The sequence below is a fragment of the Lepidochelys kempii genome, chromosome 6, assembly GCF_965140285.1.
Source record: "Lepidochelys kempii isolate rLepKem1 chromosome 6, rLepKem1.hap1, whole genome shotgun sequence".
Classification (NCBI taxonomy): Eukaryota; Metazoa; Chordata; order Testudines; family Cheloniidae; genus Lepidochelys; species Lepidochelys kempii.
Window position 1 is genome coordinate 64315249 of NC_136385.1, and position 15436 is coordinate 64330684.

General features: G+C 43.5%; 1 protein-coding gene across 7 annotated transcripts in view; it reads right to left on the reverse strand.

Annotated features, from left to right (window-relative positions):
* The window catches only part of PLEKHH1 (pleckstrin homology, MyTH4 and FERM domain containing H1), an 84028-nt gene that overhangs the window by 25951 nt on the left and 42641 nt on the right, over positions 1 to 15436 (reverse strand). For all 7 annotated transcript variants that reach the window (XM_073348415.2, XM_073348418.2, XM_078853305.1 and 4 more), the window contains 10 exons: positions 14635 to 14713; positions 13306 to 13397; positions 12415 to 12565; positions 10987 to 11126; positions 9554 to 9664; positions 6102 to 6188; positions 4903 to 5064; positions 2487 to 2567; positions 936 to 1115; positions 393 to 501 (listed from right to left, as the gene is read on the reverse strand). In XM_073348415.2, coding sequence (XP_073204516.1) covers positions 393 to 501; positions 936 to 1115; positions 2487 to 2567; positions 4903 to 5064; positions 6102 to 6188; positions 9554 to 9664; positions 10987 to 11126; positions 12415 to 12565; positions 13306 to 13397; positions 14635 to 14713 — 1192 coding nt within the window. The remainder of the gene's footprint in view (positions 1 to 392; positions 502 to 935; positions 1116 to 2486; positions 2568 to 4902; positions 5065 to 6101; positions 6189 to 9553; positions 9665 to 10986; positions 11127 to 12414; positions 12566 to 13305; positions 13398 to 14634; positions 14714 to 15436) is intronic.

Consider the following 15436-nt stretch of genomic DNA (forward strand, 5'->3'; position numbering starts at 1 on the left):
TGCATGCAACCATGATACATGGGTAAGTGAAACTCAAGGCAAACAGTGCCAGGGAGTCAGAGATTCAGACTTTTCTCTCTTAAGTTCTTATTTATTAAGAACATCCCAGATTTGGATCAACTTTCTGTGCTCAGTATTTACTATAGTTTGATCTGCAATGTAAGAGGAACTGCAGATCCTTTGATAAATTAATTGACAGAGTAGGTTCACTGTAGTGCCTGAGTCCTTTGCTAAAGTGCAACTGTCTAATTAGAGGTGAAAGATACCCTATCCCGTTACTGATCTATCGAGCCATTCCCTCTACTCTTCTGTGGCTGTATTCAAACCAGTGACAGAGATAACTATTCCGCACCCTTTCCCACTATGGAAAGATATTTTGGGGTTTTACTTACGTGAGTCTCCCTCTGCATCCAGTAATTTTCCAATTAGCTGTTCATATGCTGTGCCCACTTTGGCACTGCTGCTGCCTGCTGCTACTGTCAGATGGTACAGCCACGTATCCTAGGGATAAAGGAAAGAACAGCATGAAAAGAACAGGTAATGCTGGAAACCCAGGACATTTCACTGTCATCTTTATAAATGACCAGCCATCAAGGTGCCAAAAGCGAAGGGTCACCATTAAAGGTAAACATGTTTCTCTCTCTCTTAAACACACACACACACACACACACACACACACACACACAGGGGTTTGGAAATCTTGGTATCCTGAGCCCTCAGCTGCAGAGAGGGCAGCAAAAATGAAAAATAAATAGAAGGGAAAAGAAAATCATTAAACCAAAATCTCAACCCACCTGTTGGGGTTGAGTTTGGGAAAACTTTTAAGTTGGATCTTATTTTATCCAAACTGGTTTAATCATCTGTATTTTCCACTCACTGGTGCCAAGTTATACCAGCATCACATATCCCTGCTCTCCAAAGACACCAGCTCATACCTTCTCGTGTTTGGTACCAATGAGTAAGTAGGTGGGACTCTGATCTTGCGGGTGAATCACCAGGGTGTAATGGGATGAGAGGAGACCCCCTGCAGTGGCTTCATAATCTTCATCTGAGTCACAGGAACGGTCCACCTCCTCCACCTTTGATTTGCATATGTGCAAATGCCCCAGAGGACACTGGGAAAAGGAAATGAACTAAGGTAAGTATGCTGTCTCAGTGTAGAGAAGATGGACAAAAAGAAGAAACTGAAACCAGGAAACCCTGGTCAGATTGCTGGGAGTGCTAGAAAATGCAAGAACTAAACTATAAAATTCTATGTTCAAATAAAAAGAAAAGGAGTACTTGTGGCACCTTAGAGACTAACCAATTTATTAGAGCATAAGCTTTCGTGAGCTACAGCTCACTTCATCAGATGCATATCGTGGAAGTTTCCACGATATGCATCTGATGAAGTGAGCTGTAGCTCACGAAAGCTTATGCTCTAATAAATTGGTTAGTCTCTAAGGTGCCACAAGTACTCCTTTTCTTTTTGCGAATACAGACTAACACGGCTGTTACTCTGAAACCTATGTTCAAATAGTTGGTTTTAAAGTGATAGTATCATTTTGCATTTCTGTAGCACCTCTCCCCCTTCATGAGCCTAAAGTACTTTACAAACTATGGCCCCAATCCTATTCCCATTATTATTATTGTATTGTACTAGCACTAGAATCCCAATCAGGAATTAGAGCCCTTATCACTGGGTGACTGGACCCTTTAAGGAGCAGGGTCCAGTACACATGGGACTCATCAGCTGCCTTCTAATTGGGTTTAAGTGAAGGCACCTGGGCTGTAGGGGAAGGGCAGCACAGATGAGAACTGCTTGATAGCAGGCTGAGATTCAGAGAAGGGCGGGTGAGAACTGCCTGAGGAGAAAAAGGGAGCCCCCAGGAGAAGCAGAGGAGAGCTGTACAGAGATCCTATGGGAAGAGCAAAAGGTGAAGAATGTTGTTAATGAGGTCTGGGCAGAGGTGGGTGGAGCCCATGCGGAGTTACAAGAGAGCTTGTACAGAGGCCTTAGGAACCAGGGGAAGACCCAGCCTGATTAAGGGAATCTGAGCCTGAAACATGAGGGTGGATGCTGAAGGGTGAGTCGCAGGGGTAGGACTCACATGGGTAGGGAGGCCTGGGTGAGTGGAATGCTCCAGGAAGCTCTCTTGCAGCAGGCCTTAGTGGAGGGCTGTGGGAAGTTGAGCCCAGAACACGGGCTTGCCATTCCCTGAGCAGGGGTAGGACTCGTAGGTACAAAGACAAAGGAAGTGAGAGAGAGACAAGTGGAGCAATCTGGGAGACAGCAGGAATCCACTTTGTTAGTTATGTCTCTTTGGTATTTTTAAAGACTATTAATATATTTGTATTTATAGTAGGAGGTGTAGACATTTTTGCAGAGTGGGAGGTACTAGTTGGGGCTGAAGTGAGGGAGAGGATGGGATTGTTGGAGTAAGAAGGGACAGTAGGTAAAGGAAGATAGAAACTACATGAGACATAGCAGAAGGAACACAAAGTACCTTATCCTCATTATTTCGATAGTAGTAAAAGATTTTCCCAATCAGTGCGCACCAAACCAACTTAGAGTGACCATGCTTCACCTACAGGAAGGACAAAGGAATGAAAGATTTTAACCTAGGAACTGGATCCTAGTGCAATGCCAGCAGTAGTTTTGGGGATTTTTTCTTCCCATTCAAATCTCTTGTTGGAAGGTTCTCTACACTAGTTAGTCTGAGCTAGTGTAAACTATCCTTCATTTGTGATCCCTGCAAAGATGCAGGGAAACATTTTCAAAAGCACCTAAGCCAGTTAAATGCTTTTGAAAATTGAATGTAGGTGCCTAAGTGATTGAGAGTATGTCTAGACTGCACAGAAAACTGTGTGGCCCTGAGTCTGAGCCCAGGTCAAATGACTTGGGCTCGGGCTGCAGGGCTAAAAATAGCAGGATAGACGTACTGCTCAAGCTGGAGCCTGGGCTCTGAAACCCAGAGAGGTGGGAGGGTTTCAGAGCTTGGGCTCCAGCCCAAGCAGGAATGTCTACACTGCTGTTTTTAGCCCTGTGGCCCAAGCCCCAGTCAACTGACCTGGGCTCCAAGACTTGGTGCTGCGGGTTTTTCTTTTCAGTTTACACATATCCTGAGATCCTTTTGAAAATTTTACCCAAAGTGACCTATTGTTGTTGTTTTTTTGAAATGCAATATAAAAAATATATGAATAAAAATGTTTAAATAATGAAAAAAATTCAACATACCAAAGCAGACCAATAGACTATCTAGTCTAGTGACCTTTCCCCTGCTACACAGGAACAGACCAATGGCTTCCAGGGGGTACATCAACTCATCTAGATATTTGCCTAGTTTTACAACAGGCTAAATAAAAAGCACTAAGAAAGTCAGTACAAACTAAAAGTTCATGCAGACAATGACTTGTTTATATTGCTCTATATCAGGGGGGGGAAAACTTTTTGGCCTGAGGGCCACATCGGCATTGCGAAACTGTATGGAGGGCCGGGTAGGGAAGGCTGTGCCTCCCCAAACAGCCTGGCCCCTACCCCCATCCTCCCTCTCCCACTTCCCGCCCCCCTCAGAACCCACAATCCATCCAAACCTGCCGCTCTTATCCCCTGACTGCCCCCTCTTGGGACCCCCGCCCCTGACCACTCCCTGGGACTCCACCCCCTATCCAACCCCCCCTGCTCCCTGTCACCTGACTGCCCCGACCCCTGTCCAGACCCCCACCCCCAGATGGCCCCTCCAGGACTCCCATGCTATCCAACCACCCCCTGTCCCCTGACTGCCCCCAGGACCCCCTGCCCCTTATCCAACCTCCCCACCCCCTTACCATGCTGCTCAGAGCAGCAGGAGCTTGCAGCCCCGCCACCCAGCTGGAGCCAGCCACGCCGCCCACACTGCACAGCAGGAGCAGTGGACCAGAGCGCTGGCGGTGCGGCACACTGAGGCTGTGGGGGGAGGGGGGACAGCAGGGGAGGGGCCAGGGGCTAGCCTCCCCGGCTGGGAGCTCAGGGGCCAGGCAGGATGGTCCCGTGGGCTGTAGTTTGCCCACCTCTGCTCTATATACTATACACTGAAATGTTAGTACAATATTTATATTCCAACTGATTTATTTTATAATTATATGGTAAAAATGAGAAAGTAAACAATTTTTCAGTAATAATGTGCTGTGACCCTTTGTATTTTTATATCTGAGTTTGTAAGCAAATAGTTTTTAACTTGAGATGAAACTTGAGGGTATGCAAGACAAATCAGACTTCTGAAAGGGGTACAGTAGTCTGGAAAGGTTGAGAGCCACTGCCCGGAGCAAACTACAGACCAGCCAGACTTTAGTCTTCACTTGGACATTAGCCTGTGCAGCATGAAAGAGCCCCATAATGCATCTTGTGCAACACTGTTCTATGGGGAGAATAAAAAATTATTTCCTGACTCCCAAGTAGTGATCATTTTTTGTCCTGAAGCATGAGAATCCATAGTGCCTGGAAGTGTATCCTGACTAACATAATTGCCAATGCAATTCTTATATGAATAAGTGTTCAATCCATTTGAAACCTTACTAGACAATTTCCTTGATAATATCCTACAATAGCAAGTTCCATACGTTAATTATATGTGACATTATAAAAGCATTTACTTTAATTGGTATTAAATATTTTGCATTGTTCTTGCACTGTACTATTGGAGAGGGTCAATGTGTCCTGATAGGGTGCTCTATGCCATTCTTCAGTGTATATAATTAGCACATCCTCTTTCCCTGCTCCTTTGAACTTCAGGAATCCACCTCTGCCTCTCTGTAACCCCCCAAGTTTCCAGGGAGAATTAAAACACACACCTCTTGCAGGCCCTCAGTATATAAACCCAGAGGCCTGTTGTCTGTCAGGCCATTGGGTGTGGAGGGAGACTGACTGGGGTAGAGCCACCTTACCTTGGTGAGCCAGCCTCTCACAGTGGGTTTGGCATCATTCTGAGGGACAGCAGCAGAGCTGGTCACCTGCACCTTGAGAACGCTCTGCAGAACACGGATCCATTCTTCCAGGATGTTGGGAGAGTCTGCAGTCAGGAAGTAGGTCCTCTTTTCAGTGATGAGCTGGAGGGAAAGGAGGCAGGGAAATGACACTGTCTGATCACGTGTGATCGCTCCTTCAGATGTTGAGTCATACGGTACTTTTATAAGAGTAAAGGAGTTAACCCCTATGTCCTTGGCCAAATTCAAACTCAAATAGTTACATGCTACATCTGTAAATTCCCCCCATGTTTTTGCTGGATACTATATTTTTCTTCATTTCCTCTCCTGTTTTGCAATGTTGCTTAGGTCTATTAAGTAGCTGCTCTATGTCACTATAGAGGTAGCTGCATTTTAGTGGTGGGTAAAGTAGTGTCTATCTGTTTATTTATACATCCATATTTATAGCCAATTGTTTCCCTCTGCCTTCAATAGCTTCCAAAGTGCTTTGGGGTCCTTTGAGAGGAAAGCTGTTCCATGAATACAAGATATTACTATTAACTCTCAGTTAACTTTAGTGCGAGACGGGCAGAAGGGAGCTCGCTGTATGCTAGTCCCACTCAGAATGCAAGGGAAGCTTTAATATCTCGTCTCCTTTACAAAGAAGTCCCCTGGCATTGATGCTTTGGCCGAGGACAAGTAAGTAGGGCTAGTGAGGGGCCAATTTCAAATGGTTTGGAGACTCAGTTTTGTGATGCACCCAAAATTGTAGATGTTTCTCCAAAGCATATGAGAATGGTCTCGCCAAGAAGATTCTTTGTACCCCTACTTTTGGTTGAGCCAGAAGCAACACAATAACAGTCTCTCTCACAGAGGTTCAACCTTTCTTAAGAAGGTGCTGGCTGCACAGAGGGAAATGCAGAGGGGGAAAGTTATCTGAACTTCTTTAAACATCAGAAAGCTGGGTTTGAGCTTTAGGTTGCATTTCGGACCTTTGCTCATTTTTATACAAAACTGACTGCCTCCCAAGCTGAAACACAAGGCAAATAAAAGCCAGGAAAGTCAGTACACATCTGTCATGACCAAGTACACCATCCAGACTGAAGTAACTCCTCTCCCACTTAGCCCTGTTTACATCCTTGAGCATGTGGTTATGTGCAAGGTCAAAAGGCAATTCTCACCTGAAATGTCTGGGACCCTTCACCCCGAATGATCTGGCAAGTAGAATTCAGCTCAACCTGCCCCTGAGGCTTGCGGATAACATCGCTCTGTGGAGAGAAAGGCAACATTCTCAAAAGGATCAGCACTAGCTTCACCAGCCAGCTAGAAGTATGGAGTATGAGACATTATGCCTGGATGCATCTTAGGCAACATGTGGCTGCCTCCCTAGGGACAGACTGAGAGGTGCCTCCTCCACCAGGCTAATGAGAACTTAGCTCCCAGGGACAGAAGTACAGCACACCCATGACCACAGGCACCACCAATATGAGATATCCCCACACTATGCTAGCCACGAATGTGCAGAGACAGAAGAGCAGAATGCTTTTTATTTAAAACTATTTCTCTGTTGAGGAAGTTTTAACAAATTTAGAAATCTGTAAATGTCAGACACAACACAACCATCATTACAATAGCGAACTTTTGTTTAGAGAAACATTATACAGTAATAACAATCAGATCTCTCTTTTTAACAGGGTGTTAACATGTTACAGAGTGAGCATCTTCACACTATCCATGACATGTTCTTTTAGTGTTTTGTGTTGACTTTTTTTTTTTTTTGAGTGAAATCTCTGATTACATGCATTTAACAGACCAGGTAAGTCTATCAGATGTTAATATTCAAAAAAATTGAAAAGGTGTGCTGGGTTTTTGGTTGTTTTTGTTTTTTTTTGGCAGGTGAATGTACTTTGTCTGAATATTGAATAAGTGGTAACCAAACATCTAAGTATCTCTTTCCTCTGTCTGTTTTGCTGGGTACGTAATTGGTGCACTAAATTTTCCATAACTCCTCCCATATTTTTTTGAACAATTCCACCAGAGTTGAACTATTTTTTTCTCCAATGAGCAGCTATAAGAAGCAGATCAGCCACTAGCTGATGAGAGATGAAATCTTAATTTCCTTTTGTGGGATCATTTCCACTAGGAAGCCGCCAGGAGGATTACCAAAAATGAATCAATGAGTGGTCTGCAGGGCTGGCCTTTATGTCATCTTTAGGATTTCTTATACTGTGCACTTTCAAGGGTACATTCTTACACAGGTATGGAAATCCATGCAAGACTAACAAACTAATTGCCTTTTGGCCGAATGGTGTACAAGTGCATACTTCAGTAGCAATATTGATAGGCACCAGTTACCCTTGACTGGCTGGTGCTTCTTAGTCATAAAACTGGATAATTTCCTTTTCCTTTTTTACCTCGTAAGCAGATGTTATTTGAGCCAAATGGGTATCCTTCAGAAAATGGAAACCCAGCCCAAGTTAAGTCTATAGAAAAGAAAATGAAATAATAGTAGATAAAATGTGAGAGAGAAATTAAGAGTGCAAAGTGGGAATTGAAGAGGAAATAGCCAAAAACATAGAAACAAATAATGACTTTTTTTTTTTTTAATAGAAGCAGGAAGCCTGTTAGGAAACTGTTGAGTCTACCAGAGAGTAAAGAGAAAATTTAAGGAGAATAAGGACATTGCAGAGAAACTAAGTATTTCCTTTCTGCAGAGGATGTTCCTCAGACCTACTTTTCTGATCTGTTTAAGATGAGGTGCTGGAACAAAATGATAAATTTAAGAGCAACAAGTCGTTAGGTGCAGATGGGATTGATTCAGGAGTTCTGAAGAAATTTAAGAATGAACTGGGTGAGCTGCTAAAAAAGTTATGCAATATCTCATCAAAATAAGTTCTTTGACAGAGGACTGGAGAGTAGCAAATATTGTATCTATCATAACAAAGGCACTAGGAATCGGTCTGGGAATTACAAGAGAGTAAGACTTACTTGAGTACCAGGAAAAATAGTTGAAACAGTATTTGAAAAACTGAATTATAAACACTTTGAAAAATGTGATATGGTAGAGAGTAATTAGCATCGTTGCTGTAAAGGAAGAGAGACCCAATTTTCCTACCCTTTAGAACAGCTTCACAAAATAGTGGATAAAAGAGAGAACATTTGCTCGATGTGTAGCAGATGTCAAAAGGAAAAATAAAGATGTATTAGAAAAGAACACTGAAAGTATTGTAATGCCATTACAGAGTTCAATTGTGTACCCTCACCTGGAATAATGCATTTAATTCTAGTCACTCTAGCTCCAGAAATGTGAGGAAGGCTCAGAGATGAGTAACAAAAATTATTAGGGGCCTAGGAAGGCTTCTGTGTGAGGGAAAATAAAAAGACTGCCACTGTTTAGAGAACAGATGTAAATAAAAGAATGAATGATATGGTGATGATAAATGGGTGCTCATGTCTACACTTCTTTGAATATTTCTTTTTACATTAACTTGAATGACAACAAATTTAAAACTGATAAAAGGAAACCTTTTTTTTTTCTTACCCAATTCATCTGCGGAACTTGCTGCCATTAAATAGCAAAGAGATCAAAAGTTTGTAAGATTTTTAACAGAATGAGGGTTTATGGATAATGAAAACATCTAAAATTACCATAGGTCGGATTTTAAAAAAAAAGGTTAAAACCCACTCATGTTTCAGGTCATAAGCCAGCCACAAACTGATGGGAATTTAGGAAGAAATATCCCCTATGTGGGGATAACTGTCCACAACAGAATTTCTTGCACACATACCCCACCCTGTGACACAGATCATGTTGGCCACTTTTGTAGTTGGGATTCTAGACTAGTGGGTCCTGTTAGCTGATTTGGCAATGTCTACATTCCAAGGAAATCATATGAAAGAAAATGTTAACGTGGCACAGTTAAGCACTTAAAACTTAGGAAATATGAAAATTAAAGTTAAACTGGCAACACAAATCAGCCCCTTGTTTATATATTGTAGTACTCCTTAAATGATCACATACCACTAGGTGGAAAAAAATTGTATGCTATTGTATTATTTGAGAAACAGTGTGTGACCATGCAATTAACACTGAATTGTATGTTTATACAAGGGGAAGAAAGAGTTAAGAGTCTGTGGTCAGTTCTAACTTCTTCACATCTGAGTGCCTACCTGCATACCCTTAATGTTGCACTAGCATTTATTTTTGCATTTGCTTTTATATTACAGTAAGATCAATGTGAGGATAAACACTTTTTTTTTTTTTTTTTTCTTTCAGTGGTCTGTGTGTTGTCAGTCAACAAGTCCCAAGCCAGTTCCTAGTGGATACGTTGTTATTTCACAAAAACCACCACTACACACGGCCCCTCTGTCTGAACAGAGAAACCCATGACTGAATGGAGACTCCCCTCATCGTTGAGGTCATACTCCAGGGTTGGGGTGAGGCACATTGGCAGGGTAGTGGGGGACAAGTCTGCACTGCAGCTGCCCATGTGGTCTCTGTTATATGAATAAACAGAGGATTTCAGTTGCCAGGGCTAGCCGTGTGGCACCTTTCACCAGTTAATGAAACTAACTCAGACTTCAAGCGGCCTTTCCCCTGTGTCTGACACTGGTGTGTTTGCTTCTCACTCACCGGAGACTTGTAGTACATGATTTGTCCATTTCTCAGAACAAACCAACGTCTCTTCCATGTCTTCACCTGGCTTCCCATCTTCAGCAAATACCCTGATTTCTCCATGGGCTCCTAGAGGATAAAGGATAGGTGGATTATCCTGAGCCCAAGATGAAAGCAACTGAGAAGTGCCCACATGAAGGGCTGCCATCTGCCAGGTCTCCAGCATCCCCCATCTTCTCTTGAGCTCAGATTGTCAGATGTCAGGGCCCACATCACTGCATAACTTTGAGAATCTGCTACTGCTCATGTATGTGTAAGTACCATGGTGGATGTGTGGGGCAGTGAAGAAGGTATCTGAAGGCAGGACTGGTCATGCTTTCACAGCTTGCCTGAATCACTGAAAATTATTTTCCCATACAATGTGCTAAGCACTCTTCAAACATAAATGAAGTAAGGATAAGCTCTAGGCAGCAGTAAGTCTCAAGCCTCTTGCATGTATACTCCTTTACTTTCAAGGATAAGAGAGTAAAAAAAAAAATGGGTGGAGGGATGGGTAAATAATGGATTCACATGAGAAATTCATTGATTTTTAAGGCCACAAGGGACCACAATGATCATCTAGTCTGGCCTCCTGAATAACACACAGGCTATAGAGTTGGACTAAGTGGTCCCTGCATGAAGTCTATAATTTGTGGCTGAGCTGAGGAGATGGGAGCTTAAACAAAATATATCTCACGCCACTGAGCTATGTGCTTCACCCTTTGTCCTTACCTTGCTGCTAGGCAGGAGTAACGTGGTGGCTGCACAGCAGCATTCTCGTTGATGCAGCATGCTGTAGCTGTGCTTGCAGAATCAAGCCCATACCAGCAATGATAAAGTAACACTGGGTATTTATGGAATGCTTTTCATTTGGTAATCTCACAGCTCTTTACAGAGGTGTGCAATTATCTTTACCCCCATTTTATAGAGGAGGAAACTGAGGCACCGAGCAGTTAAGCAACTTGCTTGATATCACACAATGAATCAGTGGCCGAGTTGGCAATAAAACTTGGGTCTTGTGACTCCTGCTATGTTGCTCTAATCACTAGATCAAAATGCCTCTCATGTTTCCAAATGAAGAACTTTTTGTTTCTACACAAATGGGTGAGGTCACAACCATACCCTAAAGAAGAGTGGGATGTGCCAAAAACTGGTATGGATAATCAAACTTCATGCTGATGGCCCCGGGGTCAGGAAGGACTATATCCCCAGTGCTCAGCACTACACAGTTGGCAAAGTACATTATGGGGGTTCCTATGAAGTATCAGGCAGTGGCTGATGCCAAAGACAAGCTGGATCAACAGTCTGATTTTGCATGGCAGATCCTTCATACTGTAGCTTTGCCACTTCCCTTTCAGGGTCAGTGCTGTGTCCATATCCCAGACTGATGTCCGAGGGGGCATAAAACTTACACAGCCGACTCCGCCATCAGTAGAATAGGAAGATGTCCGCTGCAGCTTGTGCTCTGGCTCTGAACAGTCACCATCCAGGGAGTAGGCATCAGGGGGGATGGCATAATCACTCTCTGAGCTCAGCGAGGACATAGAGACACCTGACAGGAATTAAGGGACAGTGGGAATTTTAGGTGCTCAGGATCGCTGTGATATCTGTAACTTGCAGCCTGAGCCTGCGCTGCCTGAAAAAGCCTCCAGTTCAACCCCAAAGCTACTTGGTTCAAGGTGACCAAGTCAATCAGATACTGTTCCAACCCTTGGACAGCCAAACCCCACCACCCAGGCCTGTGAACCCAGTCTTCTCTAAACCCCACCACCCAGGCCTGTGAACCCAGTCTTCTCTAAACATGAGAATGGGAAGGAATTCTATAATGTAATGAATTCAGGGCTGCCTAAACACAGGCAAGATACTCAATACCCAAACCACACATGATAATTTTAACTAATAGAGCTCAAGAACCTCTGCTGTCAAACCACAAGCCTCTCCCACTTGAACTAAAGGAAAACCAACAAGGAGTCTGGTGGCACCTTAAAGACTAACAGATTTATTTGGGCATAAGCTTTCGTGGGTAAAAAGACACTTCTTCAGTTGCATCTGAAGAAGTGGATTTTTTACCCACGAAAGCTTATGCCCAAATAAATCTGTTAGTCTTTAAGGTGCCACCAGACTCCTTGTTGTTTTTGTGGATACAGGCTAACATGGTTACCCCCTGATAAAGGAGAACCCTGATCATCTGTTACTAATAGTGCAGCTTCACTTTCCGTAATCCTTCTGCCTCTAGATTCCAGTGGCACACAGACACATTCGCAAGTACAGCACAGGAAGAGACCATTTTAAACTATGTATAGCATGAGAAGAGACAATTTTAAACTATTTACACAGAATTCAGGCTTATTGTTTGCCACTTGCAATGATGGTGCTGCTTTTTGGAAAGTTAGATTGGATCCATAAGTCAGTTCTCATTCTCATGTTTTTCACCTTCACTTATACTGAACAGGATGCAATTTATCTGATGCTCCAAAGGCAGGAAAGAATTGTGCACCTTTTTAAGTGTCATTTGGCTTCTGATTCAGAATTTACCAGATTTGACAGAGCTAACAGGCGCCAACAAGAAGTTGATTGACATGAGTTGGCATTAACATGCCTAACAGATGGCCTGGAAAGAAAAAGGTGTTTCTTTTAGCTAATGTAAAAAAGCTCATGATTCCAAGGATCTGTGTGTCATAATCATTTGGCTGTAACAATCAAATGGGGAGATCCCCAAACTGGTCCTGGTGTCAGAGTTCCACCGTAAACTAAGAACTATTCTAGAAGACTGGTTTCTACTGAGCAATGGTTGGCAGCCCAAGTCTGCCTGCTCTCCCCATCTTACTGGTTCACCTTACCACGTTTCACAGCACGAGGACTGCCTGGCATGCTGCTCTTTCTGATCTCAGATCCACCATTGGAGGTCCTGAAGCTGGCATGGGAGCTGCAGTCATCATCAGAGCCTGAGGACTCATCTAAGAAAGGAACGTTGCTGATCTGGGTGGCTTTCTGGAAAACAAGCCTTCAAGATCAAAATGTGAGGAAGGGGGAGCTCCAATACAGACACATGCTACAATTCATAAAGAGACAGCACAGGCAGAACAGGCCAGTCTCATTTCTTCAAAGCTACCCAGGCCCTCACACCCCACTCACCATCATGCTGAGGTTTTCAACTCTCATTCCTCATTCTCCAGGGACTCTCCAGGCCATGTTCCCCTCCAGGTCCCATATTCCCGAGTCTCCCCAGATTTTATCTTCCTAGGGCTCCACAAACCCAATCTTTCCCCTTAGGCTCCCAAGATCCATCTTCTATTTCATTCTCATTCACCCTCCAGACTCCATCCTCCAAGACCTCACTAGTCTCCACCATACCCATCTTCCTGAATCTTCCCAAGAACTGCCTGGTCTCAAACATATACCAGGGTTGCATCCTCCCTGAATGGGGATCTGTAACTTCAGTGGACTGAACCTTTGTACATTTCACTTTATGCAAATTTGATGATGTATTCACGGATTTAGCAAGTTGCCAATATTGCCCTCAGTTTGGCAAAGATAAAATAGTTTTAAATATATCTATTACTACCATGTGTGTATGTGGCATCTGCTGCTCCACTGCAGCCTGTCAGCCTGCAGGGCTCCCTGGCATTCTCAAGCCCTCTTGTCTGCTCAGTGTTGTCCCTTGCTACTCTCAAGATGGTAGCAACTCTCCCCATTCTTTTCTTAACACAAAAGGTGAAGTAATCCCTTACCCCCTTCAGCGTGGTGTAGACTGGAACCGTGACATTTCTGTAGATGAGGCAAGTGAATGGCCCAGAAGCTGAATATGATGGAAAATTCAAAACTAGAAAATTTAGAGAAAGAACAAAGACTGGTGAAAAAACAGCAGGTTTTAATGGAGGGAAGTAGGTGTGATGGCACAATGTAGCAATAGGGAACCCCAACAAGACAAACTAGTGAGAAGGAGGTAGTGTCTTCCTGGAAGACTTGATCTTGCAAAGGTTGTGGGAGTTACTAATTTTGGAAAGTTCTTGGAGGTACTGCACTTTCTCTTCCATGGTGCCTACAGGACACCTCACCCACCCTTGCATTCCTCCCAGGCACAGTGAACCACATAGTGAGAGGCAGAACCAGCAGATTTTAGCATTCTGGTGGATAAGTGCATGACCAACCATGACTTAACTGAACTAGGGTGAGACTGTTTGGCCATCTTACTAACAGAGCACACAAGAAAGGTATTCCATTGCTCCTCACTTTGTGGGCCCAGGGCTAGCCTTAGATCTATTCAATCCCTATAGCTACATAGGATCAACTTACCGAGGTTCATACACATACCAGAGATGCCAGCCAGAGCACTATGCCCAAGAAAGTTAGTGCCAGAGGGCCATGCCAAATAATTAATTCCCTAACTACCCTCCCCATCTTCATTTTGGAAGGTTCCATGCCTAGCTTCCTGTGCCATTTTGGGAGGTCACCAAAGGTTATGGGAGTTCAGAAATAGGTGGAAGGTGATGGCGGGGTCACCACAGCCTGAGAGCAGATCACAGGCAGGCAACAGTAGGGTATGCAGAAAAGTGTCTTGTCATAAGTGCGGAAGGAGCTAAATTGGTCCCCCCATAGAAGTTACTTAACATAGAGGCCAAAAAAAATCGAGGATTGGTCCTTCAGGGTATTTCTGTGCTGCAACTGAGGGCAAGCCTCCCAGTCCAGGTCCACAGACTCATGCTAGCATGGTTCATGCTACCGTGCTAAACATAGCAGTGTAAACATTGCTTTGACATTGCAGCTCTCACGCCCTCCCGCAGGCTCAGGAGCCCGAACAACATCTACACAGTTATTTTTAGTGTGCTAAATCAAACCCTGCTTAGCACAAATCTATGGACCTAGACTGGGAGACTCGTTCTGAGATGCAGTGTAGGCATACCCATCTAGGCCCAGATATCTTCTTCAACCTGGCTGACAGCCAGGGCGAGATCTGATTTGAAAACAGGCAAGAAAAGGAGAAAACATGAACAGCCAGAGGCTAATGTCCTACAGCCTCAGCCTAAGCTCTCTCTGGATGGATCTTATCTCAAACTTACTCTGGCTGGGAGAGTCAGTCCCGAGGGCCACCTCCGACAGCCTCATGCCAGACTTGGCTACTGCATAGATCCGACTCTCCTAGAACAATAGCATTGCATAGGGTAATGGTCAGAAAAAGCACCAGAATATAAAAATCAAATTGTAAGTCAACTGAACTATTTCATTTGTTCAGATCTAATGGCCTCACGTCCCTTTTTGTCCCGACTGGCAGCCACATCCATTAAGGAAAGAATCTCTAAGGAGAAACTGATCCATCCCACTGCATGGTGGTTGGAAGGGAGCTGTAGTTGTGATATCCAGTCCCACCCCCGAATCACAGCTGAATTGCTGGTAATGCTACAGAGATTACATCCTCAAGCTGGGCCATCTATACTCAATCATCAGTTTAAATAATAATTTAGAAATGCTGGTTTCATTGCTATGCAAAATGCATTAAAATGTACTAAAAAAAGATCTAAAGTGAACATCTGTGAAAAATTCCCATTCTTTGCCAAGAGAATGGAGGCAATGGCTGGAATTATTTGAACAAGCCTTGGTCTGAGTTACCATAACATATGGCATTTCCTCTCTAAAGATTTCAAAGAGCTTCACAAATGACACAAATTCCATGGGAAAAAAATCTGACACTAATGCAACATTAAGCTTGAGAAATCAAGCAGTCAAAAGTGGGCAAACACAGAGTTAAGATTGGAAGATAATCCTTAATTCTGCAACCTCACGCTTATTCCTGAAAAACGCTATCGCTGTATAATTAAACATTGTCAAATAATATATAATATTACACATAAACTACATGAAAAT